Consider the following 16,796-nt stretch of genomic DNA (forward strand, 5'->3'; position numbering starts at 1 on the left):
TATACAGTCGATCCTCATATAATGCGGTCATTATGTACACTGGGAACTGCTCAAACAAGGGTGTGGGGTTAGGGGAAAGCCGTGGGTGGCTGCCTGAGGTCACGTGTCAACCTCCGGGCCGTTACAATAAATCGCGTTATCTGAGGAACGACTGTATACATTTTGTATTTTACTTATATTCATTTCATTTTATTTTATTACTAGATTTTGTTAGAAAGGGGCTTCGCCCCTGAGATCTCAGCATGTTGATGAATTCGATAAACTCTTAATTTAAAATTTTGATATTCCCTATTTCCATTCCTAATTCTCTCTTTTTCTTCTTCATCCATCTCACTTATTTTTTTTTTTTTTTTAATATTACAATTTTCACTTATTTTTCTTTTTCTACTTCTACTGTTAACAGTGTTAATGATGATATTAGAATCCATACTAAAAGGATTCAAGTCTGAAACACTACCGCTATAATTACCAGTTTTATTGAGCGAATGAGGAGGTGACGACCTCATTTATTACTAACCTAAAGTGCGATTCGACGAACAACAAATCGGGCAGTTCGAATCGCGTCACCTGGATCGATCGAAAAAATTAACAAATTTTTAAAAGAATAAATTGTATAATATAGAGACGAAATTGATATTAGCTCGTTTAAAAACAATTCTTTATCGAATTTATTCTCAATTTTAATTATTTATCAAAGGTATGTATGGCAAGTGTATTTTATTATTTTTCTTATACTGTATATTGTTTTTTTTATCATTTTTCATTTTTTTTTTTTAATTAGCCAATATTTGTTCGAAAAGCTCAATTACTTTGAATGCTACTCATGAATTGGAGCCAAATTTAATCTGAAACATTTACAAAGTAAGGTTGAGTCGTCGAGATCGAAATTAGTCGATCGATCGAATCGAGAAAAAAGTCTGACTATTTTTCATAAAAAAAAAAGAATAGCTAATATTTGTTCGAAAAGATCAATTACTTTGAATGCTACTCATGAATTGGAGCCAAATTTAATCTGAAATATTTACAAAGTAAGGTTGAGTCGTCGAAATCGAAATTAGTCGATCGATCGAATCGAGAAAAAAGTCTGACAGACAAACAGACAGACACGAAACCGCTTTTGTTCGAAAAGCTCAATTACTTTGAATGCTACTCATGAATTGGAGCCAAATTTAATCTGAAACATTTACAAAGTAAGGTTGAGTCGTCGAAATCGAAATTAGTCGATCGATCGAATCGAGAACAAAGTCTGACTATTTTTTTTTTTTTTAATAGCCAATATTTGTTCGAAAAGCTCAATTACTTTGAATGCTACTCATGAATTGGAGCCAAATTTAATCTGAAACATTTACAAAGGTTGAGTCGTCGAAATCGAAATTAGTCGATCGATCGAATCGAGAAAAGTCTGACAGACGGACACGAAACCGCTTTTATTTATTAGATTATATTCCACTTTCCAATATTTCATTATTGCTGTTTTGTCTCACTTTGATCATTTATGTACTCGTAAAGTTAATGTTGTTTGTTGGTTACAATCCATTAGAGGTGCGCTTGATTGTACCTGTTCCCGCGACTTGTGCGGTGACCCATTCCTCAGTCTCTCACCATTCGTAGTGCTGGTCAATTGCTCTGGAAGTCGTGTTCATTACCCCTCCACGTGTTCTTCACATGGCACCGATACACTCCTCTAAGCCATCAAAGACAAAGATTCAAGGAAAAGCTGGAAAATTTGCTAAGCGAGAAAGGAAGTGTATGACGTTATCAGAAAAAATCGTCATTTTGGACAAACTGAGAAGTGGTATGTCCTATGCATCATGTGCCAGAGAATACAGGCTTAATGAATCTTCTGTGCGAACCATAAAAAAATGTGAAAATGACATGCCGTGACACATTGTGCCCCTGTTTCTGCTATAGTGACGCATCACATCAGACGAATTTATCATCCTTTCATATCTTCGACTTCGGCATCTACCATAACAAACATGGCGTACCATTCGTCGTGCACGACTTCGTTACTTAAAAAATCTGTTTTAGCACCTTTTTTGTTTTTCATTTCCGCACACAAAATTGCATATTACGGTGATACATTTTAATTTACAAAATTAATATTTAATTTTCTATTGCTATATTACTCCCATGGTCGAAACTAAAGATTTACCCCGGTATTTAATATGAAATATCAGCATACGCGGATTTGGTTATACGCGGTAATTTCAGGAACCTAACCCCCGCGTTATTCGAGGGACTACTGTACTGCATCTTGGAATGGGTCTCCCTCCTGTACAATTTCCTTGTAATGTTTGGCAAAGGTCGATTCTCTTGACCATCCAGCTTTGGACATGATGTGGCGTATAGGTACGGACATGGATCTAGCTTGAGAGGCAGCAGCCGAGCGGACACTGCTCGCTGTGTATTTGGTAGAGTCAATTCCAGAGATAGTAAGTACATGCTTGATCCATCTTGCAATTGTGTCTCTTGATACCGGCTTGTGCGGTTTGATGAAGCTTATGAGGAGTCTTCCATCCTTCTTCCCTGTCTCGTCTCGGAAGTGTTCCGTTTTTTCCAGATATGTGCGCAAAGTCCTGCACACACACAAACTTTCGTCCTTAGTGTAGGGAAAAAACTTCACAGACTGAATGTTAAATCCAGGGTGACATTGTTTAATGTTGTCCCCTAACCAGACTGAAATAGCTTCTTCCTTTATGCTTATATTCTTGAGTACTAGTAAGTGTAGGGTCTGAACTCTGGCAGCTTGTGTAAGTGCCATCAGCATTACTAGTTTGAGTGTAAGTTCTTTCAGTGGGAGAGACTGTAAGGGTTCCAACTGTTTCAGTTTTGTTAATACAGGTTTGACATCCCAGGTGTCCTTATATCTAGGCATTGAAGGCCTCAGGTTGAAAACTCCCCTCATTAACCTGATGACTAGGGGATGGTTGCCTGCCCTGCATCCGTCCACAACTATCCCCAGTGAGGATAGGGCCCCCCTCGCCGTGTTAATACTGTTGTAACCCACACCTCTGTGGAAAGTTTCTGTTAAGAAGTTTATGACGTCAGTTACAATGGGAGTAGTAGGATTGATGTCCCGTCTATGACAAAATTGTGCCCACCTGTTGATATGTGATCTGTATTGTTTGCTAGTTCCGGGTTTCCATGATGCCAAGATAAGGTCCGTACCTTTTTCAGATATGCCTCGTTCTTGCAGGCTTTCCCGGAAAGTAGACAGGCCATCGATCTGGTATGGGACATGATGGGATGTTCTTCCGTCAACAGGGGCCACACCAGCACTTTCTTTCTCCTCATTATGATTCTTGGATCTTCTACGAGCAGCCTGAGTAGTGCTCCCATCCAGGGCTGTGATGTCCAAAATGGAACTATCATCCAACCTCTGGCCCCTTCTGCTCTTAACTTCTGCAGGCATCTAGCGATCAGGGAGAAAGGGGGGAAAATGTAGATGAAACCTAATGTTGCCCAATTAAGGTCGAATGCATCACAATAATTTGATTCTGGGTCTGGCCTCCAGGAGCAAAACTGAGGCTCTTGTTTGTTCAACCTAGATGCAAATAGATCAATGTTGGGTGTGCCAAAAATGATGCTTAATTTCTTTAAAAAAATTCTCATCAAACTTCCATTCATGCCTGTCATTGAAGCTCCTGGATGCTGTATCAGCCAAGGTATTATCACTCCCAGAAATGTAAGAACATGTGATCCAGGCATCATTGTTTAGACATCAGTTCCAAATATCAGAGGAGACATTGTTACATGCTACCGACTTAGTGCCTCCCATTTCATTGATGTAGTTAACTGCTGTAGTGTTGTCACAGAAAACTTTGATGTGCTTTCCTCTGACCTCATTTGCAAAAGATTTTAATGTAAGGAGCACAGCTATGAGTTCCCGGGTATTAATGAGAAGCTTCTTTTCCTCTGACGTCCATCTTCCATTGACTGACTGATGATTTATGCAGCCACCCCAACCTAAGTCTGAAGCATCTGAGTATAAGACAATTTCAGGAGTTGGGTGAATTATTCGCCTATGTTGGGTCTCAACATGTTTGATCCACCAAGTCAGGTCCGTTTTCATTTCGTCGGTGATCAACATTTTATCCTCAAAGTTCCCATAACTCCTTCGCAATGCGGTAATCTTTGCCGATTCAAGGTGACGATAGTGTAACTTTCCAAGTTCCACAGCTGGGAAGGCAGCAACTAGAAGCCCGATTACCCTGGCTACTTCTCTGATTTTGTCACTAGTCTTAGCTGTTAGTTGTTTACCTCCAAGTAGAATTCTTTCTTTCCTACGTGTTGGTAAGGTAACAATCATTTTGTCCGAGTCAATGACATTGCCAAGGTATTCGATACTTTTAGTGGGTTCTAGCACAGATTTCGCAATGTTAATACAGAAGCCCATTTTCGTGAGTAATTCAATGGTAGAATTAATGCAATCATAGCATCCAGAAAGAGAAGCACTGCTCATGAGAGTGTCATCAATAAAGCTGGTGATGGTAAAGCCTTTTTCCCTTAAAGTAGCAAAGATAGGTTTCATGAGTTTGGTAGAAAGTCTGGGTCCTCCTGAGATTCCATTTGGGAGACAGGTGAACTGATAAACTTTGCCATACCATTGAAAGCAAAGGAATTTTTGCTGTTCTTCCGCTATTCTTATAGAGTAGTAGGCATGTTTAAGATCCACAGATGTCATATAGTCACCTTCATTTATCAGTCTGATAGCTTGTTCAAAGTTCTCCATTTTGAAATGGATATAGGGAATGTGGTTGTTTAATTTTTTGTTCCGCCAGGCTAAAGTTATATTTCACATTCTCAAAACACAGGTAACCGATATCATTGACATTAATATTCAGGTGACAATGTTTGACTATGTCTAGAATATATGTATCACTAGTGATTTTTTGCCACTCATGCACAAATCTGTGAGGGGAACCTGCCACAAAGTTGGTACTTGCCTGGTTTATTGTCGGGGAGTGCTGCGTCCCCTGCCTTTGGAGTTTTTTTAATCCAAGGCCTGCCGAGCATAGTAAGGCCTCTGGTCTCCCCTATGTCCTAGCCTCCGCTGTCCATAGGGTTGAAAACTTGTGTGTCCTTTAAACTGGGTTCTTGTCTTCCCACCTCCAAACTTCCATGCGCCCGGCTTCCAGGATGGAAAGGGGGATTTGGCTGTGATTTTGCTTTTGAGTTTTTCCCCCTCTTCAATCTGTCTTGCGGATTGCGAGAGGTCATCCCCAAACAGAAAGCGTGACAAGGGCACTTTGTCAAAGCATAGGTGTGAGTACTTTTGATTTATTTCCCGTTTGATGTTAATACGGCGAACCAAGTTGTTACGGTAGTTGGCATGACCTAACAGTGCCAGAGCCCCATAGATCATGCCCACCTCACGGGACACCACAGCGTTACCTTCATCCTGGGCCACTTTGTCAAGCACCGAAAGTGACTTGATGATGATGGAAGCTGCCTTAGTTATATCTTTATTGACTTCCTTCATGCGTAAGTCTGCTTTTTTAGCGTCCTGTTTTAGCGCCTCCAAAATTTGCATATTGCACTCAACTGGGGATAAAGCAGGGCAATTACCGGGCCTCTTGGTACTCTCGTCCTCCGCAATTTCTTTATAGGTGTCCTCCCTCATGCCGTGGTCAAATATTTGATTGACCATGTCTGCCACATGTTTGGCAACATCTCCGGAGACTTCTTCAACTGGGCCGAAAGCCTTAGAGGACTGCATGAAAATACTGCCAATGGGGAAATCTTCATGCAACTCACCTTCTTCACTGCTGCTTCCGTCGAAGATAAAACCCGAAAAGTTACCTGGAGAGGGCGTAACAGGCCCTGCTTCCTTCCTGGTTGAACTGGTGCCCGGTCTGGCATCGTTTTGGGTTTCCGGCCTCTGCGAAACATCTTGCCGCCTCTCCGCTTTTAGTTGATCCATATCACTCCTCAGTTCAGCGATGGCTTGTAGTACTGTGTGCCAAGGGGCTGAGGAGTCGTCATGTACTTGGAAAGCAGTACGTGACGTGGAGCCATCAGGGGGCGGGGGAGGGGGGTTACCATGTCTTCTAGACTTCGATGCGTAGCGCCAACGCGAGTATTTCTATCCCGATGGGAAGTACTGTTGCTTGACCTGCTTGATTTATGCTTGTATTTGCGAGTATGTTGGTTTGTTTCTCCCCCGTGAGAGGAGGCGCCCGACTTCCTGCTTGTATGGGTATGCGTTTCGTCGGAAGACGACATAGCGGTTGTGACCGACGGAGTCGTATGCACGTTGTCGTATTTACCTGACAATTATAATTTAGTGAGTTTCGTTAAAACTCAAAATGAGAGCGTCGTAAACGCTTATATTATATTGCAAGTTGAGCGTCGTAAACGCTTATATTATATTGCAAATTGAGCGTCGTAAACGCTTATATTGCAAGTTGAGCGTCGTAAACACTTATATTATATTGCAAATTGAGCGTCGTAAATGCTTGTATTATATTGCAAAATGAGCGTCGTAAACACTCGAATGCCAGGTCAAGCACTAGTAAGAAGGGAACGGTTGAAATCTACGTGCGACAGAGTAAACAATCTTGACAGTTCGGAACGGCAGCGCGTAAGCAACTGTCGGACCAGCTGGGCGAAGCATATCTCATATGTTTGCGAACCCTCAGCAGAATTGTGATTTGCTGATATAAAATTATATTTATAAGTTGAGGTATTGGGAGAAGAGAAGATGTTACTTGACCAGAATTTGCCAGAACTAAATCTTGCACAAAAGATTCCAACTGAACTTGCATCTCAGATCATTTCAAATGCATAGTATTGAGTAATAAAAAATGCATTGTATGCTCCTGTTCACTTTGTTTTAAACTGAGATTTTCTAAGTTATCTGTAATTTCAGAGATCATTTCCTCAATGTTCTTCACACTTGTTTGTAAATTATCAATTTTTGCAACCTTCTCATTCAATTTATTCATAGAAATTTTTAAATCAGCAAGGAAGGCAAAATTGGATATTCCCAATCCAGCAAGAGCCCCTAAAGCCACTACTAACATACTTCTCTTTTGTCAACCATTTCTTTTGAAATTTGAATCTCCTTTATCTTAATTTCTAGTTTCTTTTGAACATTCTTACTGGAAATGCTCTCTTTTAACAATTTCAAGGAGCCAACATTATCTTTGATTATTGTTATATTCTTGTAATCAAGAACACTTATAAGCTTGTCTACCAATATTAGGTTACCTTGATGTTGTACCACTGCTCCAGGACGAATTGGATTCCAGTCCAGGGCACTCACCAAGCATAGAAAAATTTATATTGCAGTCTTCATCTGTAAAATGCATCAAGATTAATATTCAATTCACAAAGAATATTATCATAATATTCTCTATACTCTTCTGGTTCATTATTATTTATACATAGGGTATCACAACAATCATCTTCATAGATCTGCAACCTAACTTTCTTTATGTCATCTAAATGGCCTATCAATTCTTCCTTGTTTTCTAAATGGACTAATTTAAAGTTATTTCCACCTGCAGAATCTATTACCCATATGGACCTGAGCACCTTGGTGAAAGTTTATTATAGGGTGAATGTAGTTTGACCATGACTAAATCTCCTATTTTCAATTCTAGCTTATGTGCTATTTTGTGTTGTTGGTTTTTCATCTCTTGTGAATACTCCTGCATATGTTCCCAAACTCTTTGGTGAATACTTTGGAAAGTATTTATTCTATTTGTGATATAATCATCTATATTATGCACAGGTTTCTGCTCTCCAGTCAAGATTTCATATGGAGGAGTTATGTCTTTCCCAAAAATAATAAAATGAGGTGTTTCACCTGTTGCTATATTAATTTGGTTGTTCAGAGTACATTTAACACAAGGAATCCAAGTATCCCAAGTTATACTATGAGGACTTATCATACTTCTAAGACATGTAATAATTTTCTTATTTAACCTCTCTACAACTCCATTACTTTGTGGATGATTCACTAGAATGTTTACTTTCTTTATAAATAAACTACATAATTTTTTCAAGATTTTGTTATTAAATTCAGTTCCATTATCTGAAACTAAGATTTTAGGTGTAGTGAAATTAGAGATTATCTTATCATAGATTACTAAAGCAATAGTTTCAGCTTTCTTATTTGGAATTGGTTGTAAAATACAAAATCTTGAAAAATAATCAATGGCAACAAATACATATATCCATTCTCAGACATAGGTAACTCCAATGTATCTATGTGAACTCTTTCCCAAGGTTTCTGTGGAATGGGATAGATAAGCATAGGAGCAGGTTTTGGTGTAATTCCTTTTACCTTAACACATTTAAAAAAATATATATATATATAATTATATATATAGCTTTCTTCATACCTGGCCAAAAGTATTTAAGTTGTGCTTGTCTATAAGTTTTATCCTTTCCTGGATGTGAGCTACAATCACTATCATGAAGTAACTTCAATATCTCTTTTACAAGAGTTTGTGGTATTACCAACTGATTTACTGGACCTCTAGAAATATCTTTCCCGCTTACAACTGATTTTCTATACAAAAAACCATTGGTCAAATGAAATTCCTCTATCTTATACCCCTTTGGTAGTTTTGGAGGATTTCCTCTTGGGTTCATCAAGTACTTGACTAATGAATCACATGTATTATCATCCCTCTGTTCTCTTATTAGCATTTCCTCATCTAAAGTTTCTAACTCTTCTATACTACAAACAAAATCAATCAACCCTGTCATTGGTTGACTAATATTTCTAGAAAGTGCTTCTGCCGCAACATTCTTTTTACCCGGAATATATTCAAATTTAACTTCATAGCACTGAAGTATCGCAAACCATCTAGCGAGTCTGCCCTTAAGATTCTTATGCTTTAATAAGTTCTGAATAGCTGTATGATCAGTCCATACTCTGATTGGATATCCCAGTATCATATCTCTAATACTTTCTAATGAATATATCACTGCTAATGTTTCTCTTTCTGTTATAGTGTGGTAATTGTTGTTGCGGGAATGGCATTGTAATGATTGTTTACCTTGAGCTACGGCAATTTCCCGAAAGCTTGTTTAATTTCGAATCGGGAACCTTTCCTGTAACTTCGTACCACACTATCGTAATTTTAATTAATATATTATCAAACTCCCCTCCCTCTTTATTATTTTTTTAAGCCTATGTTGTAAGTTGATTAACAAATCGGGAACTTTGAGAATTTACTTAAAGTATCAGTTGTCCCGTGGCTTCGAAGCCGTTTTACGAGCTCGTAAGAATCCCAGCCAAACGAGACTGGTACCAGAAGGACAAATAAACCTCGGCAAGGGATTTCTACAATTACATCGAAGCCTCAAGAATACTTTCAGTTCCGACGATTAGTTAGAGAACTCAACCAGGTAAGTTCTCTAACGTTCGCTGTTTGTAGTCAATAATTACAACATACTAAAAATAGAGTAGTTTCTGCATTATTACAAAGTCTTAAAGTGTAAACTATTGGTTTCAAAGTTCCATTTCTCTTTTGCATAAGTATTCTTCCTAATCCTATGTCAGATGCATCAGTGCAAAGAATGAATTCTTTATCATAGTCTGGAAATATTAAAATTGGAGAACTCGTGAGTTTATCTTTCAACTTATCAAAAGCTTACTGTTGTGCAGGTCCCCATATGAACTTTGAGTCCTTCCTCAACAAATAATTTAATGGATTAGCAATGTCAGCATATTGTTGAATAAATTTTCTATAATATCCTGTCAATCCCAAAAAGCTCCTAACCTTGTCTACATTGGTTGGAACTGGAAAATTCTTGACTGCTTCAACTTTTGAATTCACTGTACTAAGTCCATGTCTGTCTATCTTATGTCCCAAATAAATAACACTGTCTTGCAAGAACTTACATTTTTCAATTTTTACTTTCAATCCTGCTTCAACTAATCTTGAGAATATCAAATCTAATTTCTTAAAGTGCTCAACCGCTGTCTTGGAAACTATAAATAATGTCATCTAGGAATACGCTGGCAGTGTTTCCTAACAACCCATCTGGAATTGTATTCATTAATCTCATGTAAGTTAATGGACCATTACATAAACCAAATGGCATCCCTTTGAACGCATAATGTCCCGATGGAGTAGAAAATACTGTGAACTCTCGTGAGTCTTCATGCAACTCTATTTGCCAAAAAGCAGATTTGATATCTATAGTGCTAAAGTATCTATTCTCAGTTCCCAATCTTCTGAGAATGTCACCTATTACTGGTAATGGTAACCTCTCACGAATGGTGTGCTTATTCAATTCCCCATAATCAATAACTGGGCACATAGTACCATCTGATTTTGGCACCAAAATCAAAGGAAAATTCCACTTTTACTATGTTCAATGTTATCCTGCAATAACATTTCAGTGATCAGTATATCTACTATTGCTAATTTAGAGTGAGGAACTCTGTAGGCGGGTATGTAAATAGGCTGTGTTCCTGGTTTTAATTTAATCTGATGTTTTAAAACAGTTGTTTTGCCTAAGGCATCCCCGGCAAAGCAATTGCTTTATTGTGCTTCACAAGCAAAGCAACTAAACTCATCCAACTCAGGGCAATTAGTAGGTTCTAATTGATTCTTGTATTTCTTAATTATATTTCTTCTTGAACTGAACAGATTGATGAAATTGGTAATTCCACCTCCTCAGTACTCTCATTTAAAATCTTGATGGGTTTTGTACACACCTGAAAAAATCCTATTTGTGTACCTTTCCCTAAAACTATATCTTTGTATTAATAATTAATATTTCTACTATGCTCTTATTTGACTTATAAATCCCTGAGTCCAATTTCAAACCTTTTAATCTAATTGATTCTAGGAGGGTTAAAATTTCAGAGTCTACAGTAACTCCTTTCAACTGCACATTTACCCTGTTAATTGCTGTGGAGTATAATAATGTCGACTTTATTACGCAACCATCCACAATTTGCGAGGCTTCATTTGTAGTTGATGAATTAGTCATTTCTGGGATTTCTTGAACATCTGAGTTGGGTTCACTATATGAGGCTTTACGTTCTATTAGTCTGGACCGCTCGGCCTCGTTATCTAAAGTAAAATTGTTGTCTTTCTTATCTATGCCTAGGGATTCATTGATTCCTGTCACTGGTCCTAAGTCTGGTTGATTTAAAAATGGGATTAACTGTGATTTCACTAAGATCCCTAAGTCAGCAGGACATATCACCATGTTCTCTTTTCTCATAGTTGCAAATCCTATCAATAAATCTGAAAAAACAGATTCTTCTACAACTATCACTGGAATGTGCAAATGTTCATTTGTATATAAGATAACTTCTAGTTCAACCTTACCTAATGTCTTTAACTGATTTCCAGTTACTCATTGTAATGAGTAATGGATTGGTTCCAATATTTTCACTCCTGGTTTCAGCTGGTTTAAAACTTTACTAGTAATTACATTAACTACAGATCCTGTATCAATAAATATTTTAATAGACTTATTGAACAATCTACCAGCAATGAGAGGTCCTACAGAAGTTCTTCCAATTGTAATTGTCAGTTTATGACTATCTTTGATGTTGGAGTTTTCTTTTACCCTTCAATCACTCTTATACAATAGGCTTATTGAACAATCTACCAGCAATGAGAGGTCCTACAGAAGTCCTTCCAATTGTAATTGTCAGTTTATGACTATCTTTGATGTTGGAGTTTTCTTTTACCCTTCAATCACTCTTATACTTAACACAGTACTGTCTATTTGTATATATATATATGGGGATTTCTAGAATATTGGTTTATTCTGTGTCGGGGGGTTTTCCTCTTGTTTCCTGGTGCATACGAAAATTTCCACATTCAAGGGTTTTATGGTCTATTCTTTGGTGATACAGAATGGTGGGTTTCTACACTGATACTCATCATGGCCTTCATATTTGCAATTTCTACAAATAATTCCATAATAACAGTCTTGTGCTTTGTGTCCCCAAGTATAACAATTAAAACATATAATTCTAGTATCCCTGGATGGACTTCTAACTTTCTGTCTATGTCTTAATTCTGTTTTCTTAAACTCTCCTCTAGAGTGCCTCTGTTGTCCTACTGTCATCACATATGGATTTATGATTCTGGTCTCACTGTACACTTGCATTAGATAATCTACCTCCCCTAAAATCATATTTGACTTGAGATCTTTATACACCTTTTCTGCCGTTAAATCATCGCTATTTTTAGTCAACAATCCAAATGTGATCAATTTTATTACTTGAGAAACTTTCATTTTGTCACTAGATCTTTCTGTCCAATATGAATCTTTCAAGATAGAATTCATGTCTTTTGACCATCTATCTAATCTAGCTAAGTATTCTGTGTCTGATTCACTTGTTCTAACTTCTTTGATCATTCTAACCAAAGACCTGATAGTATCCTGATCACATTTTGACATAAAATGTTTAATGAATGCTTTCTTATAAGCTTCATATTGGTTGATATCTTCCATTTGCTGGAAATTTATGATAAACCTAGCTCTACCCTTCTCAGGATCTATATTTTCCTTTAAAATTTCCATTTTCCTTTTTTCATCTGTTATATTTTTGCTCACAATTAGTGTTTCAATTTGATTAATGAACTTATTAACTCCTAAAGTGTTTTCATCCCTGGTAAATTTGGGAATATTAATATTGGAGGTATGAACCTCATGCCTAAGTACTGTGTTATTCATACCTTCAGTAGTTGATTTGACTTGACTCTCTCCACGTAGTCTTCCTTGCGTACGTCAACCTCGACGTCCTTCGTCAGCCTCGTCGTTCATCAGCCTCGTCGCTCACTGCCTTGAAGATCGTCTTGTAGACCCCTCGTAGTAGTTGCCCGCAGTGCTGTAGACCCATTGTTCTTCGTCTTGTCTCTTGGTTGTGCACCGCGTGGTTATGGTTGCGTGCACTGTAGATTGGTGTACCCGTAGACTTATCTTGCTTCAGTCTTGTAGTTACTTCGGGGGAAGTTCGTCTAATCACTTCGGAGGAGGTTCATCCCTAGCTGCCGCCACTGTTAGCTTCATTGACACTAACGCTTATTTAGGCCCCATGCCTTGTCCTTCTCTTTATGTTCCACCATATCTTCTGTGACAAGTTAGTAATGTTTCTGGATGGGGTAAACAAACTGGTCTTAGATATTCTTGATTTTCTTCTTCACTAATTCTCTACATCGCTTTTAGATAAGGTACACCAAGGACTCCCACCAGGGATCCTCTTACATCCACCAAGCCGTCTGGTCCGACGTCACGATTTAATTCATCCAATAACTTTGAACGTTACAAATAAGTGCCACCCTTTTAGGGCGTGACTTAAAATCCATGCACCAATCATTTTTCTCCTCCTCCACCCTTTTCTCCAATCAGAATTTTTTTTATACTGTCTCAAGAAATCTTGTTTACGCAAGCAGAACGAGCTCTGTGTTTACATTCAGTCACATCAGCACTTACCCTAACTAATGTTTACAAATATAAGATGGTAACTCTGCAACTTGCAGTCGGCCATTGTATCATAACAACCGAATATAAAATTTACATATCGTTTCACCTACCCCTCGATCTACCTAAATGTCTACCTCTATCTACCGGCCTCTTACACTGTTATTAAGCCATATATATTTGTAAAGGACCCTTTTAATTTTGTGTTACCTCCATCCTATTTTCTGTTTCTCCTCTGTTTTTCTCTCCTATGAACCATTTCTCCACTTTCATATCCATTACTCTCCAATAGAATTTTTCTTTGACTCTGTTCTGTTCTCGTTTTTTTTATATATATATAGCTTCTATTCTTTTTATTTTCTCATCCTCTCTTTCCTCTTTATTCGTCTCTTTTTATCCATACCTGTTTGTACTGATCACTTTCTGCTACTTTTTGATAAGACATTCTTTGCTGTCGTTTGTGACCTGAATTTAACCTTAATTGGTCTGGTCTTGTCTATACTGTATTTCCTTAGTCTATATATTTCTTAAATTTCTTTCCCTATTTCCTGTTCACCTTGAAATACTTTTAATACCTTGTTCACTCTTTCTCATCTCTTACTCTTGTAGTCCTATTTGGATAATGTTTCTCTTTCATTCCTAATATAATTATACATTTCTTTTTATCTGCTAAGTCTCTTACTATATTCTCCTCTCTCATCACTTTAATAACTATCCCTAGTGTGTTCCTTCATCTGTTGTTTCATTCTCTCTCTAAATTCAGTTTTGCTATTCTCCTGAACCTTTTTCCAACCACTTACCTCTTTTCCTATGGACTCTTTTTCTCTTTATTATTCCTCTTTAATTCCTCACTCTCATCCTTTATTATTTTAACTGTCCTTTTAATTCTTCTATTTCTTTATTTAGGTTTTGGTTCTCCTTTTATAGTTCTTCCAATTTATCAACTCTTTGTGTAATCAGTGCAAGCTAGCTAAACCTAACCTCCCATGATTTCTCTCTCTCTCTCTCTCTCTCTCTCTCTCTCTCTCTCTCTCTCTCTCTCTCTCTCTCTCTCTCTCTCTCTCTAGACTTGCTAATCGGGGGAGGTTGTCATCTCCACCCTCATTAAATCCATAGAAATAATTATCTCCACTTTTAATTGTGCTGCTCTTATCTATATTTCTGATTTTAATGCCCTTACTGATTTCTTTGACTTCAGAGAAAGCAAATAAGATTCTGGGACTGATTGCGCGATCTTTTGATTTCAAAAGTCCATCACTCATTAACAAGCTATATAAATCGTTAGTTCGTCCACATTTGGAATATGCTGTTTCCGTATGGTCACCGAATCTCATTAAAGACATTGACAAACTGGAAAAAGTACAACGGCGAGCCACAAAACTGATTCCAAATATCAAAAATAAATCATACGAAAATCGACTAAAACACATGAATCTGTTTTCCCTAAAAAAGCGTAGACTCAGAGGTGACTTGATACAGGTCTTTAAGATTTTAAAGGAAATTGACAACATCAAAAGTGACAAAATTTTCACATTGAATGAGAATCAGACAAGAAACAATGGTCTCAAACTGTCCGGAAATAGATTCAATTTGGAAGTAGGTAGAAACAACTTCGCCAACCGTGTAGTTAATGAATGGAATAAACTTCCTGCACAGGTAGTGCAATGTAGTTCAGTTAGAAGCTTTAAGAATCATTTAGATAAATACCTAAGTAAGATGCTGTAATGATCATAATTTATCTTATATTATTTGTTTTTGTTTTGTTATCATTTGTCTGTTTGATTTTCATTTATTATTAGTTATATGTCAATTTATTATTATTTACTATTTACCTGTTTGTTTATTATTTAACTATACCTATGCATTTATTTATGTATTATATTTATTATTTACATTATTATAGTTTTTATTTATTGTTTCATTATTAATATGATTCTTTTTCGCATCCGACCTAGATATGGATCAAAAGGTCTTCTGTCGGCATGCTCCGCCTTTGTAATCCTTTGTAACCTGCGTCATCTGCACATCTTTTGTTTATGCTCCTTCTGACGTCTGGGGCCTGTTCGTCCCATTCCTCATTTTCTTCCTTTTTCCTCAATAATCCCTCCCCTTCTCCTTTTTCATCACCTTCCCACTACACCACAAGCTTTCCCCTTCCCTACTAATACATCACAGGTACTCCCTCATCGTTGAAATCCACGATTTTTTTTTTCGGAGTTCCATTCTTCGCCATCATTTCGACGATCGTGTGCGTATTTCCCTGGTTGTATTTTACGGGAAGGGGAGCTATGCTCGTGGTGTCCCGTCTTCTTATTTCGTTTTATCCAAATTGCCTTGGATTTAGTTCGTTGTTTTTTCCAGATGCCTTACCCATCTACTTTTGATCATTCTTTCACAAATTTTAGCTGTCGTACTTGTAAGAGAGACCGGTCTACAGTTAGTAGGGTCTTCCTTGTTTCCCCCTTTATATATTGGTACTATATTTGCTCTTTCCCAATCTTCTGGAACTTTTCCTTCTTTCAATGAACTGCTTATTAGGCTATGTATTTTGTCTGTTAGTTAATTCCTGCGTTCTCTCAAACTCCAGTTTGCCATTTCATCTGCTCCATGCAATTTTCTGACATCAAGATTACTCAAGTGATTCATTATTTCGTTCCTTATTACTTCTATCTTTTTCACAGGTAGTAGTTCTTCTAACTCTTGTTTGTTTTTCAGTTTGTTGTTTACAAATCTGTAAATTAGTTTTGGTTGATCTTTAAATTTTTCTATGACATCTTTTTCATATTTTCTCTTTTCTACTCTGCACACTAGTATATATTTTCCATTTTTCAGGTATTTTGTCTTTTTCCATTTTATCCAAGCTTTATCCCTTTTGTCTTTTAACTCCCTACATCTTTTGTTGTACCAACACTTTACATATCCTTTTTTCTTGTTTTTGTCTTGGAACATACTTTTCCACTCCTTTATAAATTTTTGTCAAAATATTCCATTTCTCTTCTACTGTTGTTTCCTTGTGTATCCTTTGCCAATCTGCTTTTTGGAAAAAAAAACTCTTATTTTATAAAAAAAAAATAAAAAGAAAAAAAAATCCATACATCCATCTTCCCTTTCTATATTGTTCATTTCTTTCCATTTATTTTTCCACATTTAGTTCCAGTTCAACCAATATGTGGTCACTTTTACTTATTGGTGTCTTATATTCAATCTTGTCCACTATTTCGGGTTGTGATGTGATTATTAGGTCCAGTCTCGATGGTTCTTCCTCATTTCTATACATAGTATTCTCTTGTATCCATTGCGTCATTGTATGTTCTATAATCATATCAAGTAGTACATTTCCTCATAGGTCGTCTCCACCCTTCACTGTCATCTCTTCC

At 37.1% G+C, this 16,796-nt stretch overlaps 2 protein-coding genes across 2 annotated transcripts; both read right to left on the reverse strand.

Moving 5' to 3' along the window:
* Window positions 1-2,242: 2,242 nt before the first annotated feature.
* On the reverse strand, window positions 2,243-3,432 carry LOC143025758 (uncharacterized). Its single transcript, XM_076185765.1, has one exon. The coding sequence runs from the start codon at window positions 3,413-3,415 to the stop codon at window positions 2,243-2,245; it is 1,173 nt and encodes a 390-aa protein (XP_076041880.1). The 5' UTR covers window positions 3,416-3,432.
* Window positions 3,433-4,996: 1,564 nt separating this feature from the next.
* Window positions 4,997-5,739, reverse strand: LOC143025759 (uncharacterized). The gene has a single exon (XM_076185766.1). The coding sequence runs from the start codon at window positions 5,720-5,722 to the stop codon at window positions 4,997-4,999; it is 726 nt and encodes a 241-aa protein (XP_076041881.1). The 5' UTR covers window positions 5,723-5,739.
* Window positions 5,740-16,796: the final 11,057 nt, after the last annotated feature.

The sequence above is a fragment of the Oratosquilla oratoria genome, chromosome 5 (assembly GCF_046742065.1).
Source record: "Oratosquilla oratoria isolate Oo_2021 chromosome 5, ASM4674206v1, whole genome shotgun sequence".
Classification (NCBI taxonomy): Eukaryota; Metazoa; Arthropoda; class Malacostraca; order Stomatopoda; family Squillidae; genus Oratosquilla; species Oratosquilla oratoria.

Excerpts from the sequence above, each read along its gene's own strand:
- LOC143025758 (XM_076185765.1), bottom strand. The coding sequence starts at position 3,415 with ATGCCTGCAGAAGTTAAGAGCAGAAGGGGCCAGAGGTTGGATGATAGT.
- LOC143025759 (XM_076185766.1), bottom strand. The coding sequence starts at position 5,722 with ATGCAGTCCTCTAAGGCTTTCGGCCCAGTTGAAGAAGTCTCCGGAGAT.